At 41.8% G+C, this 17727-nt stretch overlaps 1 protein-coding gene across 2 annotated transcripts; it reads right to left on the bottom strand.

Annotated features, from left to right (window-relative positions):
- Positions 1 to 526: 526 nt before the first annotated feature.
- Positions 527 to 17103, bottom strand: mrps23 (mitochondrial ribosomal protein S23). Of its 2 annotated transcripts, XM_084350307.1 has the most exons (5): positions 16940 to 17094; positions 13694 to 13873; positions 11519 to 11596; positions 11118 to 11241; positions 527 to 1066 (listed from the first exon to the last, which is right to left on the bottom strand). In XM_084350307.1, the coding sequence occupies exons 1-5, from the start codon at positions 16981 to 16983 to the stop codon at positions 941 to 943; spliced, it is 552 nt and encodes a 183-aa protein (XP_084206433.1). In that variant the 5' UTR covers positions 16984 to 17094; the 3' UTR covers positions 527 to 940. The 2 variants fall into 2 exon arrangements, with proteins under 2 accessions (XP_084206433.1, XP_084206434.1); XM_084350308.1 differs by lacking the exon at positions 11519 to 11596 and having other exon boundaries at positions 16940 to 17103.
- Positions 17104 to 17727: the final 624 nt, after the last annotated feature.

Genomic DNA, 17727 nt, shown 5'->3' with positions numbered 1-17727 from the left:
CAGTGCCTACAGTACACCACCACAACCACCTAGACCTACAACCCAGAGCTCTATGACAGTTTGTGCAAAAGGCCATGTACTTAGAAAGTATTTTTTGGAGCACTCTGTTCCATGTTGAGTATAATAAGCCATATAAATAATAAACATTTGATATAATGTATGTTTTGTACATTAGTAATTAAATTTACACATCATTTTACATTATTTTTGGTAATAAATTAATTTAAGCAACAAAAAATCTGAGGAGCCACTTGGAAGCCAAAAGAGTTGGCTCTTTTTAGTGGGCCGACCCATAAGAACCAGCTCTCTTAAAAGAGCCGGAATTCCCATCACTAGTCTCCTAACTGATTGAGGGAAATTACACAACAGAGTGTTGATTACTCCCAGCAACTTATTTGAGAGGATTTGCTTAGACCATAGACAACTGGACATAAAGACTGACGATGCTCCAGCCATGCAGTGACATAAGTTCTTCAGTCTACACAATGTATGCCACTACTGGAAAAGTAAAACACTTATTAAACCATTATAAGTTATTAAGAGTAACTTTAATTTCACAATTAATTTCAACACAGTTACAGAATTCTACCGATGCATGTAAGGACAATTTCCATTCTTTGGGGAACCATTTTCCATTGCAATAAAGCCTGATTTGTAGCTGTTTTGATCCTTTAATGACAACATCCTGCTGGTGGTGCAGTGGACCGTGGAAATTTGTATTTGAGTGACATCAACCTAGGAAACATGAAGCTGGCATGCCAACAGTCCACACGGAAGTTTCTGATGTTGGGATCCCTGACATAACATGTCAAGACTTGGTGGTCGAAATAAAACCATTATCTGAAGATGATCATCATGAGAGAGGAGAGGCAAACAGAACTACAGCTTCTTAAAGTCCTGAATCTGCAGCTTATCAGATGGTCCTTGAGCCGTTGAAAGTCTATGGCGCTTGTGTGTGCATGGTGTACCCCATCGTCTCCTCGCTGGAAGCGCTGACTGACTGCTGCTCTGCCAACATGTCCGTTAGCTTCAACTCAAGCACTGGATCCCTGGATTCTGCTGAAACCTGCAGGATAAAAATGGTGCTGTGATCAAGTTTTCAAAACTGCCATCTGGGGCTATATGTTTTGTCACAGCTGGGGACAGATGTATAAATGATGTGTGCACCCAAAAATCATTTGATGCCTTATCCCACATATAAACTGGTATAAAAGAAGACTGTAGGGTGAGAAGGCACCTTCCTCATGCATACTTCACACAATGCATACACAAGGTTTTCTAGAGATAGCTGCAGATGAAATGATGAGGTGGACATAAAATATAAGGGGAGACATAACCTTATATTAAATTATCGTTAAGGCTGTTAGCCATGCATTTGGCCTCTGAACTGTTTGTCATTTTGGGCATGGAAAATATTTGAAAGGTGCTGCAGCTACAGTTATAATGGGAGTTCGTAGGTTGACTACACCCACTACCTGTATCTATCCATACTTTGAATTTGAATAAAGTATGATATTTGCTAACATAGTTAGGTTTGCAGTTTGCTTGTTTTGAGACTTGCTTGGTTTGAAAGATTTTGTAGCTTGCCATGCTTTAAAATTAGGGGTGGGTAAAAATCAATTCAATTTGACTCGCTATTCTCGTCTCCCACAATTCAGCATCTGTTCATGGATGTCAAAAATCTTTCCAAATGTTAATTAGTAGCATGATGTTGATGGAGCGAGAACAACGGAACAAAATTGCAAGGGTGGTGCAGCACCCAAAAAAATTACAGAGTACACATGCTAGGGTTATGTTGAAGTTCATCTTCAAACAAGGCAGCAGTTGCAAGCGTTTCTTTTATTTAATGACTGGTCATGCCCGGCTCAGTGTGGCGCACAACAAAGAAGGGAGGTCCACACAGTTACTTCTTAAGTAACTCAAAATCATTTATTAAAAGGGAATTTAACCGAAGCAAACTAAACATAATCAAAACCTTAAACAAAACCAAATGAAGAGCCCAGGCAGGCACCAGCCTTCCGGGGGGGGGGGGGGGGGGCTTATCCACCTTATTCCTGGGGTCGTTGCTGTAGAAACGATTATGGGTGCAACTTCCGGTTCTCACCGGAAGTAGCAATGAGCCATTGTTTGCTAGCGGTTTATTTGAAAGTTTACCGTTTTCTTTTCTAGATATATTAGGATTTCAGTATTTTAAATGACAATGTAGGGTGTAACTGACTTGACACAAAATGACAGATTTTCAATATAATAACTGAGACCGGAGATTTTTTACGTGTTATCACAGCCTTGGATATGTCAAAGATTAGTTAAAAAAAAAAATATTTTGATGCAGTATTAGCTTTTGTTTAGTATCGGATTAAAATGTTTCACCTTAATGTACTCTAAGTGGACGTTTTTGTCCCATAGACTGACATTAACCGCATTTTTTCATTGCAAAGCTATAATAGGATATAATCGTGCATTCTGCAATGTCGGTGCCCTCCCTGGTTGGAAAGAGGTAAAATTGATCATTTTTATTGTTGATCATCAGATGACGTCATTTACCTATTATCCAGGCCTATCCACTAAGGGCCTGATCTACTAAGATCCCAGTTAAGGGGCGCTAAATTGCGTGCTGGTGAAATGTTGCGTGTTTGGTTAGCGCACGAAAAAATGACAATGACAAATGACAGCACGCGCAAACCGCAGTATTTAAATGAGGGTTTTGTGCGTGGTAATCGTTTCCATCATGGAGAGCTGGATGGCCACAAAGACAGAATGAAATTTGATCCGATGGATTAATAGAGAGCTCAGGAGGGACACTAGGCCACACACTGGAATGACCCAGACACAAGGAAATGCAGAGAAAAAAAACAAAACAATATTTGGCAGTTTTGATAAGGACTGAGGTTGAAAAGATCTGAGCAGGAAAAAAGAAATATTTATCTGATACATTTTTACAGGCGTCATTTGATTGATTGATTGATTGATTCTTTTAATGACCACACAGCCAGGCTGGTGGAATTTGCTTCCAGTACAGCTCATTGGTACAGGTTCCAGACATATAACATATATAGTAGGGGTGTAACAATACACAAAAATCACGGTTCGATACGTACCTCGGTTTTGAGGTCACAGTTCGGTTCATTTTCGGTACAGTACGGGAACAAAATGCAAAACATAAATTTGCTTGTTGTTTATTCGGAAATTTTGTAAACCAACAATTATTGTAACATTATACAAAATATGAAAATAAAAAAAAAAATAGAATACTGTTGTGAAGTGCTGCCTGGTAATAAGTTAAATGAATTATTTTCACTGTCTCTTTAAGTTCCTCTGCCAGGTTTGCACTGGTGTGTTGTTCATACGGGCTGAGTTGCTAGGGAGAGGCTGCTTGATTGCCAAAGTCAGCTGCGTTTGCACTAAGGTAATTTTTTTTTCTTGTAGCAGTGATATTCACACTCGGGTGGTGCCGTTTCAAGTGCGGCGGCACAACGCAGAAATTCAGCCGAATTTAGCACAGAGCAGACAGGAAGTCTGACACGAAACAACAACAACACATCCGGTTGATTTTCAAAATAAAACACTCCGCGTTGATACAAGCACAAAAACCTCAAAAAAAGAGACAAATACGCGCTCTTCTTCTACACTTTGTGTTATGTTTATAACACGTATAACTGCAGTCGTGTGTGATTATGTAATTATCACGGGAATTCCTCGGTTTCGTTTCTCCAGCTGTTCGGCGGAACTGCACCGTGCCGGACTCGTCTTTCTCTGTTGCAATATTTAAACAGGAAGCCGAAGTGTTCCCAAGCAGGAGACTTAAGCAACAAGGGGGGTCTTCAAGCTCTGGTTTCTCGCTAGCGTTAGCCATGATGTAAACGGGCTGCACGTGTAGCTACAGGCAGAAAATAAACACACGCAACTTCCGTTCTGGAAACTCACCCGTGCACAGCCCTGTACCGAACCGAACGTCCTGTACCGAAACAATTCAATACAAATACATGTATTGTTACACCCCTAATATATAGTCAAACATACAATTACAATTACAGTTCATGTAGGGCCATGCTTGTTCCTCAGTGTACAGAGTTCAAGATAGTTACTGCGGTGGGAATGAAACCGTTGTTGTCCCTAAGGATACAAGTGGGAGTTTTTTAAAATTTTTTATTAAAGGGTCCCAGAGGGTTAAAAACTACCAGACCAATCAACATTTACCTTCCAAAGGATGGCAGCAGCATGGCTGCAAGATCTGCCTTTACCTGCAATTCATGAACACCCTGCAATTTGGATTTCACCTGATGCTGACACTGACACCCAGGCTCGGTGATGAGGGACTTTAAGGCTTTGGCTGGGCGCTACGTCTGCCTTACGGTAAATAAGATTGTGTCCCACGACCTCTTATAGCAAAACGGGACCAAGCTTATTACTGTGCAGATACTGATACTTTTCAGATTATTCATTGCCTCCCCGTCCGAAGCGACAGAGTTAAGAAAGTAGCTAAAAATGCAGCTGTATGTTATCTAAGGCCACTTCTTCATGTCATCCTCCCACCCCTCTATATGAGTAGGCAATGGGATTGTAATGTTGTCTCGTTTAAGCTCTGACAGCTGGTGTTCCCACATGTTTTACCTCTCTAACCCTCATAAAAACCGGATTAGCGTCTACCATTACCATGTAAACAGACGCGACTTCCGGTTCTCACCGGAAATCGCGGCCATAATTCACGCAAGGCATCATGGGGGCTAGGAATAAGGTGGATGAAGGCTCAGGTGACACCAATCCCTCGACGATGTGGGTGGGGCCATACCAGGGAGAACCTAAAACGAGGAGCACAGACAGGCAAAGGACAACAGAGACTGGCCCAAGGCCAAGGGCCGTCGCCCCCCGCCCCATAAAACGAAGACCCCCTTCGTGATCTCAACATGGAGCTCAAGAAAGTGCGTCGGCCATTACATTTTCCCGACCTTTAATGTGACGTATGTCTAGTGTACAAGGCTGAAGAAACAGTAACCAACGCATAAGTCTCTGGTTGCTATTCTGCACACTGGACAGGAAAGTCAAAGGGTTGTGATCAGTGTAAACTGTAACTTGCAATGATGGTCCAACATACACTTTAAAAAACTTAAGTGCCCAAATCAACACCAATGTCTCCTTCTCAACAACTGATTAATTTAACTGGTGACGATTAAACGTGAGAAGGAGCAGACAGGATCAATTCCCCCTTCCCCTTCCTGTAGGGGGATAGCTCCAGCACCAATTTCACTTGCATCCACCTGTATCTTAAAAGGTTTTTCAAAATAAGGAGCTGCAAGAACAGGAGAAGAACAGATCAGCTTTCTTACACAAGTGAAAGCAGCTTGACAGTGGAAAGACCAGAGCCACCACAGTGGTAAAATTGTGGCAAAAACTGCGGTAATACCCTACGAGCCCCAGGAACCGCATCAGTTCCTTTATGGATGTTGGCACAGGATATTTATCAATGGCCTCCACCTTAGCCTGCACTGGACGAACTTCACCCTGGCCTACAACCTTACCCAGATACGTCACTGTCGCTTTGGCAAACTCACACTTTGCTAGGTTGACAGTCAAATTTGCTTCTACCAGCCGGTCAAACACTGCCTGCAAACGTTGAACATCCCACATGTCACTGAACACCACGACATCATCCAAATAAACCGCACACCCCGTTAGACCCACTAACTAGCCTTTACATGATCAGGATTTTTGGGGCCGATCACCGATCAGAGAGTTAAAATAAACCGATCACCGATCCGATCACGTGAGGGAGCAATATGTGTATTTAAATAACTTACTGAATATACTTATGTACTGTTTACTGAGTATCAACAAAAGTATTCAAGCATTTTTGCCAATGTTTAACAATCTTTGCCATACCCCAAACTGACAGAGATGCAAGGGTAAAACATCAATGACCTCTAGAGGGCATTCAAGGACTGGACAGACATAAGTTCAAAGTTCAGTCAGGTCAAACCAAAATAACTTGAGACAGAAATAATGGGCGCAACAACTTACTGCGTGGATCAAAGTATGCCAGCAAACGTTGAAATGCGGGGTTCTCTCTCCACAATATTAAATGGCAGGTCGGCCAGCACGATAAACTCCATAAGTTTCCTTGTGCCACCCCTTGCCTTCTCACTGTCACGGCTATATGGACAGGTACTGTCTAAAGTAGTTTGCTTTAGCATCTGTTTCGGTGTTTGTTGTTCTTTTTCCATGCTCTGTTTCTTGAACTCAGCATGTTCCTCCTTGTGTTCCTTATCCAGGTGCCTGATTAAATTTTTCGTGTTGGGGCATTTTCCAGATGCTCCCCCACGAGGTACTCTAGTGTTGCACGGATTGCTGGTGGCTTGGGTTTTGTCTGTCTCGTTCGCTTTCGGGGGGTCCTGCACCGCCGGCGTGTTTGTTTGAATCCGACAGCCAATGATTCAAGATTAAAAAAACTTTATTGTCCATCACATCGTGACAGGGCTCAAAACTGGCTGTCGGGTTCGGGCAGGCGTGTCGGTGGTGTGGAGCTTCTTCGGAGTGGGTGGGATGGGTGGGACACAGGCCGTCTGCAATCTATGAAATGGGAGCATCTGCGGGGAGTTTCAGCACGACAATGACGTCATTGATCGGATTGGCGAATTAAGACATTACAGCCAATTTCACAAATTGCATAAAATGCAAAATATAGACCGATCTCATATAGCCGATCAGATCAGCGGAAAGCCTACCATTTCCGCCGATCTGATCGGCCTACCAAACACCCTGTTCATAAGGCGCTGAAATGTTGCTGGAGCATTTCTCAGCCCAAAAGGCATTACAGAATAGGAAAACAACCCCCATGGTGTGATGAAAGATGAAATTTCCATGGCTCTTACCATTAGTGGCACCTGCCAATACCCTTTCAAAAGGTCTAGCTTTGTCACAAATTTTGCACTCACAACCTGATCAATGCAATCCTCCATATAAGGCATTGGATAACAGTCCAGTTTGGTGAAAGCATTAACCTTCCTAAAATCTGTGCAAAATCTATCTGACCCATCAGCCTTATTTGCCAACAGACATGGAGAGGCCCAGCTAGAGCATGCTGGCTCTGCTATTCCCTGTTCTAACATAAACTCAACCTCCTTTTCCATCCACTTGCGCTTCCCTATTGGCAGCCAGTAGGAACACTGTCTCACTGGTTGAGCATCCCCACATCTATGTCATGCTCAATCAGGTTGGTGTGTGTAGGTGTATCTGAGAAGAGGGACAAATGACAATTGAGCAACTTCACTAGCTCCGCCTGCTGAGTGTCTGGCAGATATCCCAACTGACTGCCTAGATGGTTCAGGTACTCAGAATTGTTGAGTCTCCCTGCAAGAATAGGCTCAGATGGAACATCAAAATCCTCTGAAGGCCTGACTCCAACTGTGGCTTTTGACCTTACAGACCCCACTGAGAGACTGTCTGTGGAAAGCGAGTCATCTTTTACCCCTGAAGTAGAGTGAACTGAATGATAGGGCTTCAATAAGTTTACACAACACCACTGCACTTTCTCTCTGTTGTGTATACTAATTAGTCCCTGTCTGACATATGGCTTTTTACTGTGTAAGGCCCACTAAACTTTGCCTGTAATGGTGAACCTATCATGGCCAACAAAGCCAAAACTTGATCCCCTGACTCAAACAGACAGGTTTCGGCTTTGCGATCGAAATACTCCTAATACTTTTTCTGTGTACCACAAAAGGTTTCTGTGAGCAGTGGCACAGGAAATATGAAGTCGGCGGCAAAAACCATTAACATAGTTCAAAACATTATCAGGCAGCTCAGCATTCTTCAACTTGTCACCCAACACAGCTAGTGGACCCCGAACTGTGTGGCCAAACACCAGTTCCTTATGACTGAAACCTGCGCTCTCTTGTGACACCTCCCGTATTGCAAGCATCAACCATGGCAGGCCCTCCTCCCAATCCTGAGATAGTTCTGTACAATAAGAACGCAACATTGACTTCATTGTCTGAAGAAAACGCTCAAGGGCTCCCTGAGACTCTGGATGGTGTGCACTGGACACCTGATGTTTAACCTTTAGCTGTTTCGCCAGTTGGGAAAAAGTGTGAGACATAAAATTACTCCTCTGGTCAGTCTGCACCACCTTTGGGATGCCAAAGGTAGTCAAAAAGGAAGTCAATGCTTTCAGTACCGGCTTCGTTTTAATAGAGTGCAAGGGAAAAGCAGCGGGATAGCGATCACTTTTACACATTACTGTCAACAAGTACTTACTCCCAGCCTTAATTCTTTGGAAGTGGACCCACACAATCAAGCAGCAGATATTCAAACAGCTTCTCCACTACTGGAATTGGATACAATGGAGCTGGCTTAATCTGTTGGTTGGGTTTTCCAGTTAACTGACAGGTGTTGCAAGTTTTACAAAACATCGCTACATCCCTTTTCAGACAAGGCCAGAAGAAATGGCGGAGCACTCTGTCATAAGTTTTTTTTCACCCCAAGATGACCTGCAACTCCATCATGTGATGTGCTCAACACAAGGTGTCTAAATTTTGAGGGCACCACAACCTGAACAACCCTGTCTACCTGCACACCGTTCACTACATGAGCCTACTTCCTTAACAGCAATCCTTCATTAATAAAGTAGCCACTAGGAACACACTTGAGCTCCCTTTCTGGACAGACCAACTCAAACAAAGGTTTCACCGTGGGATCTGCAACTTGCTCTTGAATACACTCTTCTGAGAGAGACAGGTGATTACATATCTCTCTCACTTTGTTGTCACGTATGGTTCTGTCTGTCTCGCCTGTCTCTATTTGTTGTCTATTTGACCTTAAACTGTTCTAACACAATTAAATCACACAAGTCGTCATAATTGTCTACCTCCGAAGCAGAGCACCAGTGAGTGAAATTAGTCAAAATATCTTGTACATATTCAACATGGGTTTGCTTGTCCCCTTTCTTCCAATTCCTACATCTCTGCCTATATGCCTCAGGAGCTAGTTCATATGCTTTTAGAACGGCTCTCACGCGCCAACTCAAACTGTAATCTCCCCTCCTCCATTTTTGCCTTTTCTTGCTCTAGTTGCATATACTGTTCAAATGATAAAGTCCCACCAAAAAGTTCAGAACCTCTTTGAGCCCCTGGAGTCTGAACTCCCTCCAAAAGCTTGGCAGAAATGGCTAGCCCCTCCACAATAGCCCTTAGCTCAGCCTTCTTTGGCACCTTTTCCATTCTTGACCAGCCCAAATATGTTGCCAAATCAATCAAATCTGCCTTTGCAAACTGAGTCAAAGTGCTACGAGATGGTCTTTTTAGAAGCTCTAAGACCAGTGTTGTGTTACTATGCTCCATCTCCATGTTCAATACTGTCACATTGATAAACAGCCAGAGTTAAATACATTAAACACATCCAAAGGAACAATATAAGGTAGTCTGAGTCACCCAATACACAACCACAGGGAGACTGAGTGATCATAGAGCGCCCCCTCCTAACTGCCTAGCCCAAACTGACTAACATCACCCTAGTCTTCATGTGAGTACTGGCGGTGGGGATTTATGCACCTACAAACCGTCTGCATTGGGGGAGACCAACTGCCCCAGCCAATACTTCGGGGGGCTCCCGAGCAAAATGCTACAACACACAAAAATAACAAACAGCCCAGAAAACAAAAACTCAGCAACCTCTCCTTGTGAGATGACTGCTGCTACAGCCTACCTGGGGGAAACAATAAATGCTCCAGCCAGACAGCACATATGGCACAGCCATCCAGCTACAATCATCCACACAGCCATATACTGCATAACCCACACTCACCGTTCTCCTTGGGTACCCAGCTTACATGCATCTTAACAGCATACACTGTCTCAACCCCTACATGCTCAACTTACCACCAACAAACTGTCACTGTGGGCCTCCCAACACCATTACACCACTCAAACTCACTCAAAAAATTGACATGTTTCTGGTTCAAAATTGGACGAGCCCCCACTTGTTATGCCCGGCTCAGTGTGGCGCACAACAAAGAAGGGAGGTCCACACAGTAACTTCTTAAGTAACTCAAAATCATTTATTAAAAAGGGAATTTAACCGAAGCAAACTAAACATAATCAAAACCTTACACAAAACCAAATGAAGTGCCCAGGCAGGCACCAGCCTTCCAGGGGGGAGAGAGAGCGAGCGATCTTGGAATCACCTGGCTTATAAAGGCTCAGGTGACACCAATCCCTCTACCAGGGAGAACCTGAACAGAGGAGCACAGACAGGAAAAGGACAACAGAGACTGGCTCAAGGCCTAGGGCCATCACACTGGATAATCACCTTTGCAAGACCAACATTAAGCAGGCAACATGTTTGTGATGACTTTTTATGCCGTCACGAGATGTTACAACATAGCATTAATGGAGCAGAGCAGCTGTCTGCAGTAACAAACAAGACTAGCTAACAACTGCTAACAAGCTAACAAACACGCACCGCAGCATTCAACATGTTAAAGAAACTGTGGTCAAGAAAATAACCGCTCATTGTGTTTTAGCTCAAAAACCCTGCTTCTAAAAAAGTACAATATGAGACAACATGAGTCTAGCAGTGAGAGGCTGCTCTCACTCCTGGACTCATATTGTAAATAACACAGCAGAGCACCCCCCTAAATTTTGTTGTCCACATACACTCATGCATGCTTTCTCATTATTTCAATAATTACATAATGCTATTTAATTTTTAAAATAAAAAGGCTGCAGATCATTTATCTTAATTTCCAGTTGTGTCTCATATTGTATTTTAGTAGTTTTCTGACCCCAATTAATGGTTTAGCACACAATAAACTGGACGTGATGACTAAAAAAATGGTGCCCCCTTTTCTATTCATTAAATCAACAATCAATCTTCAATCAATTCGTTCTGAATAGAAAATCAATTCTGAATCAGATCGTACACCCAAAAATTTAAATCGAATCAGATCGTGAGATTGCCAAAGTTTCACACCCTTATTTGAAATTGTGTTGCTTTAAGTACAATAATTTAGCAACAAAGGCGGATGATTTCACTAACAACATGAGTTTGGATTTAGAGCTCCTTGACTGATGATTTAAATCATTAATAGGTGGCAGCCTTAGTCAGTACTTTACGAAGACTCTTACAGAACGAGCTCCTCTCCTTCTCAGCACAATGCGCTCGGCAAGTAAAGCCTTTCCTGTCTCCTCAAATGCAGCAGCGTCATCCAGCTCATTGCTGCGCTTGATCTCTGTGTACTTGTCTACAAACCTGCAGGATCAACGAGAGAATAACAACAATTAGGGAACACTGGAATGGAAATAATTTGTTTCATGTATTTTGCAACAGAGTGTACAATCCATTTTTATTAATTTATTTATTTCAACCAAACTTTACCAAAAGATTCTGGCATTCCAAAAACCATCTCCTCTACCAAATAATTTAGATCACACTTTAAATGTAAAGCCCCTCTTCTCTTCTGGCATTTGTTTTTAGGCTTGTATATGATCTTTTCATAAAACACTGAACCAGGAGTGAAAAAACATACCTCTGACATGTAGAGGCAAAGTTTGATTTGGACAGATCAAAAGGCAGAGGACCTGTCCCATAGTGCTCATAGAACTTCCTGAAAGGCACACAGTCATAGGTGAGTTGAGCATGCAAAAACATCTTACAACATTTTTGATGACATGAAAAAAGTTGATTTCTATCCAGGCATATTTTATTTGTAAATCCAGGTGAGCTGAGGGGCAGCAGTAGCTCAGTCTGTGGGGACTTGGCTTGGGGACTAAAACGTGGTCGGTTCAAGACCTGCACAGTCAGTACAGAGTATGGACTGGTAGCTGGAGAAATGCCAGTTCATCTTCTTGGCAATGCCAAGGTGCCATTGAGCAAGGCACCAAACCCCTATCTGCTCGGAGTGCCTAATAACAGCGCAGCCCCCTTGCTCCGACATCACTCCATACATTAATGGATGCATGTGCATCAATCCTGTATGTGCATTATGGCTGTCAACGAATATTCTAAATTCGAATATATGTTCGAATATGGAGATTCGATTGTAAAAATTAATATTCGACTGTGGAAAAAAAAAAACATCAGCGGCTGCTTTGCGAGTGGGCCCACTGCATGACGGGTCAGGGACAGGTCACTTGCACAGCGTCACTCCCTGCTGAAAGTGAGATGCGACAAAAACCGTGGCAGACGCAGATGGCAGAGAGAAAAACGAATCGGCAGAAAGTTCAGAGCCCAACTCGGCAGCAGATTGGTTTGGACTCCAAGCAACCTCAAAAACCCCGTTTGGAAATACTTTAGATTTTGGTCAGTAGACAGCAAAAATGCAGAGCCTAAAGATAAAGGTGTATGCTAGCTGTGTAAGCTACAGTTAGCTTACCATTCCACCACTCGCAACATGAGGGGAGTTTGCGCATAGAGAGAGAGGGGGGCGAGCGAGAGAGAGGTCCACGGTCCTAAAAGTTTTACGGTATAGGCCATTAGTTCATTTACTTATTTTGTAATGTGTAGGTATGTTTTCAAAGACGTGTTAAAACTGGTTTTTTTAGATCAAATATTCGAACGTCATTTTGGAGCAATTTTGACAGCCCTAATGTGCATGTGTGCATTTCAGGCCTGTGTGTGTAAAAAACAAAAAACTGTAAAAAAAAAAAAAAATAATAATTAAAGGGGTTAATAAAGGGAAATTTAACATTTCATAAACTTATAATTACTGTAAATCACTTAATAAATTGTGATGAAAGTAGTGAGTTAAGAATGTTAGCAATGGTTCCACTATGACTGTTTATGTGTGATTCTTTATTATGAGAGAGATCATTTTAACTTGTAAGAAGTCACTAATATATAGCCTGTATGACTATAGGACACTGTAAACTGTATGAAATATAACAAAAAATGTGCTAGATAACACAAGAAAAGACATATTATGTGTTCAATCTTTCATCTGTATTGTGATTCATCTGTAGGTATTAAATCAGTAATTACCACAGTGCTTTTCATGCTTGTTTGATTCCAAACTGTAAAAAGGATCTGTTTTGTGTCCTTTTTAATAAATAAAGTGATGATGCCATAACAAGCCATTCTTTAAAAAGGTCTACAATGTTGCTTCAGTAGGAGAAGTGGGAGTCAAGCTTCCTCTAGCAATGATGTTCAGGACAGAGATAGACAGACTCTGTGAGAGAACTGAGGTCAGTATTCTTTCTTGATTTAATTTCTCTTCAACTGGGCACTGTTCTCCAGTAGTGCCACCACTGTGGTGACTTTAGTGCCTCTAAGGTATCAGCAGGCACTACAGTCAATCCATAAACCGTTCTAAAAGAACATCAATGAGCTGCCATCAAACAAAACCCAAAAAGATGCCAAATTAACCAGTGTTCTAATAAATTCAGGTGCCAGAACAGGTGATTCCGGGCAAATTTATGCTTGAAAAATCACACATTAAATAAAATGCCAGACGTCCGACCTGAAGTGACCTTTTTTTAAATTACAGCTATAATGCAGCACATCTGCAAGTCAGTGTCACAATCGAAACTGAATATCAGTGGAGAGAGTCAAAAATAAAACCTCTCAAACAAGACAGCAGAGGCCATGTTGCACTTAATGAATTACCACTAACAAATAACAAAGCACTTTTGATCCATGTGTTATTTTCACAATGATGGTATGGAAGCACAGTTACCATTGTCACCATTTTGAGTACTTGACTTACGCTCTAATGTCATCCTCTTTGTAGAAGACCTCAGGCACAGTCTCCCGTTTCTTGGTAAAGGGTCTAGTATGTGGCTTCACATGAAGTGGGACCCTCTTTGGTGGAAAAGCCTCGTATACATCATACCAGATGGGTTTTTCCGGCGGCTTTATGACACCAGAGTGCATCAGATTGCGAACCCTGTTGATGAAGCCATTACACAGCTGATGATTAAAGTGGCATTTGACAACAGTGTCATCAATTCTAAACCTGAAATTTACACACAGATAAATAAGAACAAATTTGGTCTCAGGTGTGCAAAAATTCTGAAAGTTCTGTTATTGTGCAGTCTCATATAGAACACTAATCACTTCTTGAGACTTAAATCAAAGTTTCGTTGAGGTCCTTTATTGTACACACCAACGTAAATCTTAATTCGGTCATTTGATATTTTCTCACTTGAACCAGAAGTTGTTCTTGCCCGCCATCTTGCAGACCTTCCTAGGTCAGACCTTCCATCAGCAGCATGTGATTGTTCTATGTTCTGTCTTCGCCAGGGCGCATTCACAAATTTCCAATAACTTTAAACTAATTCTGAATGAGCTTTCTTGCTAAGTATTAAATCTTAGACAAAAAAGATCAGAGGAGGGAAGCAACACTTCTGATAGTGTAACTTAACCAAATTGAAAGTGAGGTTGTGATTCAGTCAACGTTCATCAGGAATATGGTTTAGACCTGCTCAAAGTGTCACGGGATGACTTTTGTTGTTAACTGGCACTATACAAATAAAGGTTGATTGAGGAGCTGGTTGCACTGACTGGTCTTTACTAGACTGGTTGTAACTGCTAAGTTGGTCTTAGTTAAAACCAGTCATAAGGATGGACTCTAAGTCGGTTGCATCAACAGAACTTAAGCCTAGTCTTGACTACACCTGGTCTCAGTAGCCCTTTTCACACGGAAAGTGTTTCCCCCGGTGTCCACCTGTTAATCTAAACATTCCGATAGCGACAAAGTTATGTTTTTCACTCTAAATTATATAATTGCCCAATCACCATCAGTAAACAGAACGCTGTCTGACTCTCTCAGTTGTGGGGAGGGATGCTGTTTTCTGGGGGAAAGTTCACTGAAGTCTCGGTCAGGAGGGCTGACCGTCGCAGTGATATTTTTCAAGACTGTTTTTTAGGCAGAAATGTGACGTAGAGTCATTAGGACCTACGGGATGACATTATTTGATGAGTGAAGATCTGTTTAGCTGTCAGACTGTGAACACCATCAGATCGACACACCCCTGATCTGTGCCTCTGGCTTATCCATTCAAAAAGATGCTGGCTCACCTCTGCTGCGGCTCTAATACTACATATCCAGAGGCACATCAGAGCTGCAGCGAAATGAATTGGCGCATGATTCCCACACTGAAAGGGTAGTCTGAAGGGGGCTAGTGATCTACGCTCATGTGAATACTACGTGACTATGGCTGTTGCCTAGCAACAGCGAGTGTTAGTAGGATACATTTGTTATAGGAGTGGCATAGCTCCTTTAAGCAATAAAGCAGCACGTAATGTGTGTGAATAACATATCTGTGGTGGAGCGAGAGAAAACGAGCAGTGCAGACAAGAAAAGTTAGCAGCAAGTTGTCATTTTAAGAGTAAATGTACAGTGAATATCATAGTCTGTCAGTGAGTAAAAGCTGCAGCTTCTCAAGACCAAACTAGGCTTAATCTCCCATGTGTTGTGTCACAGTTACTGTAAAAGTGAAGACACACTGTTAACAATCTCAGTGTGTAAATTAGGATATCTAATATATGAATGATCAAAGAAAAAGAAAAACGCATTTCCATGGAATCAAGAGTGTTGTATAGCCATCACAAGAAAACACTGAATGCCAAGCAGTCCAATCCCAGACTCCTTTATAAAATGATGGACCTTTGAGAGTTGTTGAGTTAGGGTAAATTTGATTAACTGAAACATGACAAAACTCTGATTATTTATCCTTTTTGTACCATTATGACAGCTACTCTGTGACTAGATGAATTATATACCTTGTTAACAGCTGATCAGCTGCACAGTTGAACACACCTCACAGCCTCAATTTGCACTTTATGCCTTCTCCTGACCAGGCATTAGATTGTTACGAGTCTTAGCAAGAAGAAGACTAAGGCCCAGGTGCTGCAACCGGCGTAAATATCAGGTCAGACTTAGAATGCCAAGTTATGACTGACTTAAGACCAGGTGTAAACCCTGTTAGTGCAACAAGCCCCAGAATCAACCCATCTAAAGACAAACACACATCCATAAAACTGGAGGGGCCTGAGGACACAATGGCAGGATATTACATGTGATCTTTCCTCCGACAACCCTGTGGTTACCAGCTGTCATTTTTTTTGCGTGGGCGAGTGGTGACCCATGACCAGATATCATAGTTTAGGGCAGTATAGTGAGGATACAGCTGTGTAATACACAAGACATAGCCTATATAGTGTACCTGCTAAACTGATGTGCATTAAAACCCACATTGGACTTGGTTCACATGAGTCAATTGTCACTGATACTTTGTAAAGCAACATTGGATTTAGAACGTTTTTGTATCACTCTGTCTTGTCCTCTCCTCCACAGCTGCCTCCACATTTATCTTTTTTTTTTTTTTTTTAAATTTTCTTCAGTTCCTCATGGTCAGTGTTTTACGAATGCCTCATGTTTGTTGGTTTGTCAGCAGGATTATGCTAAAACTATCTAACAGGTTTTCACTAAACTTGGAGGAGGCCTCTGCCAGAAAAGTTGACGATATTGGATGACACTTGATTGAATTAAAGGACACTGTTAGGCCTTGGCGGAGGTCTGCGCTCTACTGAGTGCCATTCTAATTGACCATGTGTTCATTTCAGTCTTGTTTTGACCATCTGGTAACACTTGTATTTAATTATCGTCCCATTGTTGCGAGATTAGCAGTCGGACATCATGATGATGACGTAGATGAACGACAGCTACTGATCCAATCGCTGCTGCAGGGACAACCTATTTACTTCAAGTTAAATTGTTGATGAAGACCCCTCATTATGATTAAAACAGCATGGCGTATTCCAAATAACCAACAAGTAAGCCATCTGATGAAATGTTATTATTGCCTTTGATCAGATGGCTTTCAAAAGCGTCAATGTGATATCCTTGAAGCCCAATACAGTATCGTTAATATTCAATGCTGTTGTTTAGTCAATACTCGCTGCCTAGCTACCGAACGCTTACAGGCGGTGTTAACTGAAGCTCTCTTACCGGGTGAATACAGTTCCAAACCTCTCTAGCCTGCTGCCAGCCATTTGGCGTTCATTAATCGACAGCAGCGGCAGAAAGGGATTGCTTCTTCTTCTTCTTCTTCTTCTTCTTCGAAGGTCGTTTCGACAGGCTCCACCGTAATCTTCTTCTTCTTCTTTATGGCGGTTGGCAAACAACTTTTAGGTGCGCATTACCGCCACCTTCTGAACTGGAGTGTTGATCAGGATGGAATACTACTACTGGTAGAGGATCAATACAAAAAATAAAATAATAATTATAATAATCATAATTAATAAATAAACAAGGAAAATACTACTACTACTACTACTACTACTACTAATAATAATAATTATAATACCTATATTCTTTTAATAAGTCCAGTCTTTTCCAAAAACATAAATATTGCCTTATACCCCACCTGCCCTGAGTTCAGTTGTAATATTTCTGTAATACTAAATTTGATCTGCTCCCTACTGAGTCTGTCTTTTAGAATCCTCCTTTGCCACTGATACTTAGGACAATTTATAATTACATGTTCAACCGTTTCTTGATAATTACACTGTTCACACATACCAGTTTCATGTTTCCCAATTACTTTCATCGTACTGTTTAGTCCAGTGTGCCCAAATCTCATTCTTGATATTATATCTTCTTCCTTTTTACTTGTTCTACTATTTTCTCTCATCTTTCTACCTCCCTTTGGATACTGTAGAACACTCTACCTTTATTTTCCTTGTTCCAACCCTCCTGCCACTTCTTCTTCATTTCTACTTTGATTATGCTTTTAA

Source organism: Pagrus pagrus (genome assembly GCF_965226575.1).
Source record: "Pagrus pagrus genome assembly, chromosome: 4".
In the NCBI taxonomy this organism is placed as follows: domain Eukaryota; kingdom Metazoa; phylum Chordata; class Actinopteri; order Spariformes; family Sparidae; genus Pagrus; species Pagrus pagrus.
Note: the sequence above shows the minus strand (reverse complement) of the source record. Positions and strands in the feature narration are given on the sequence as shown.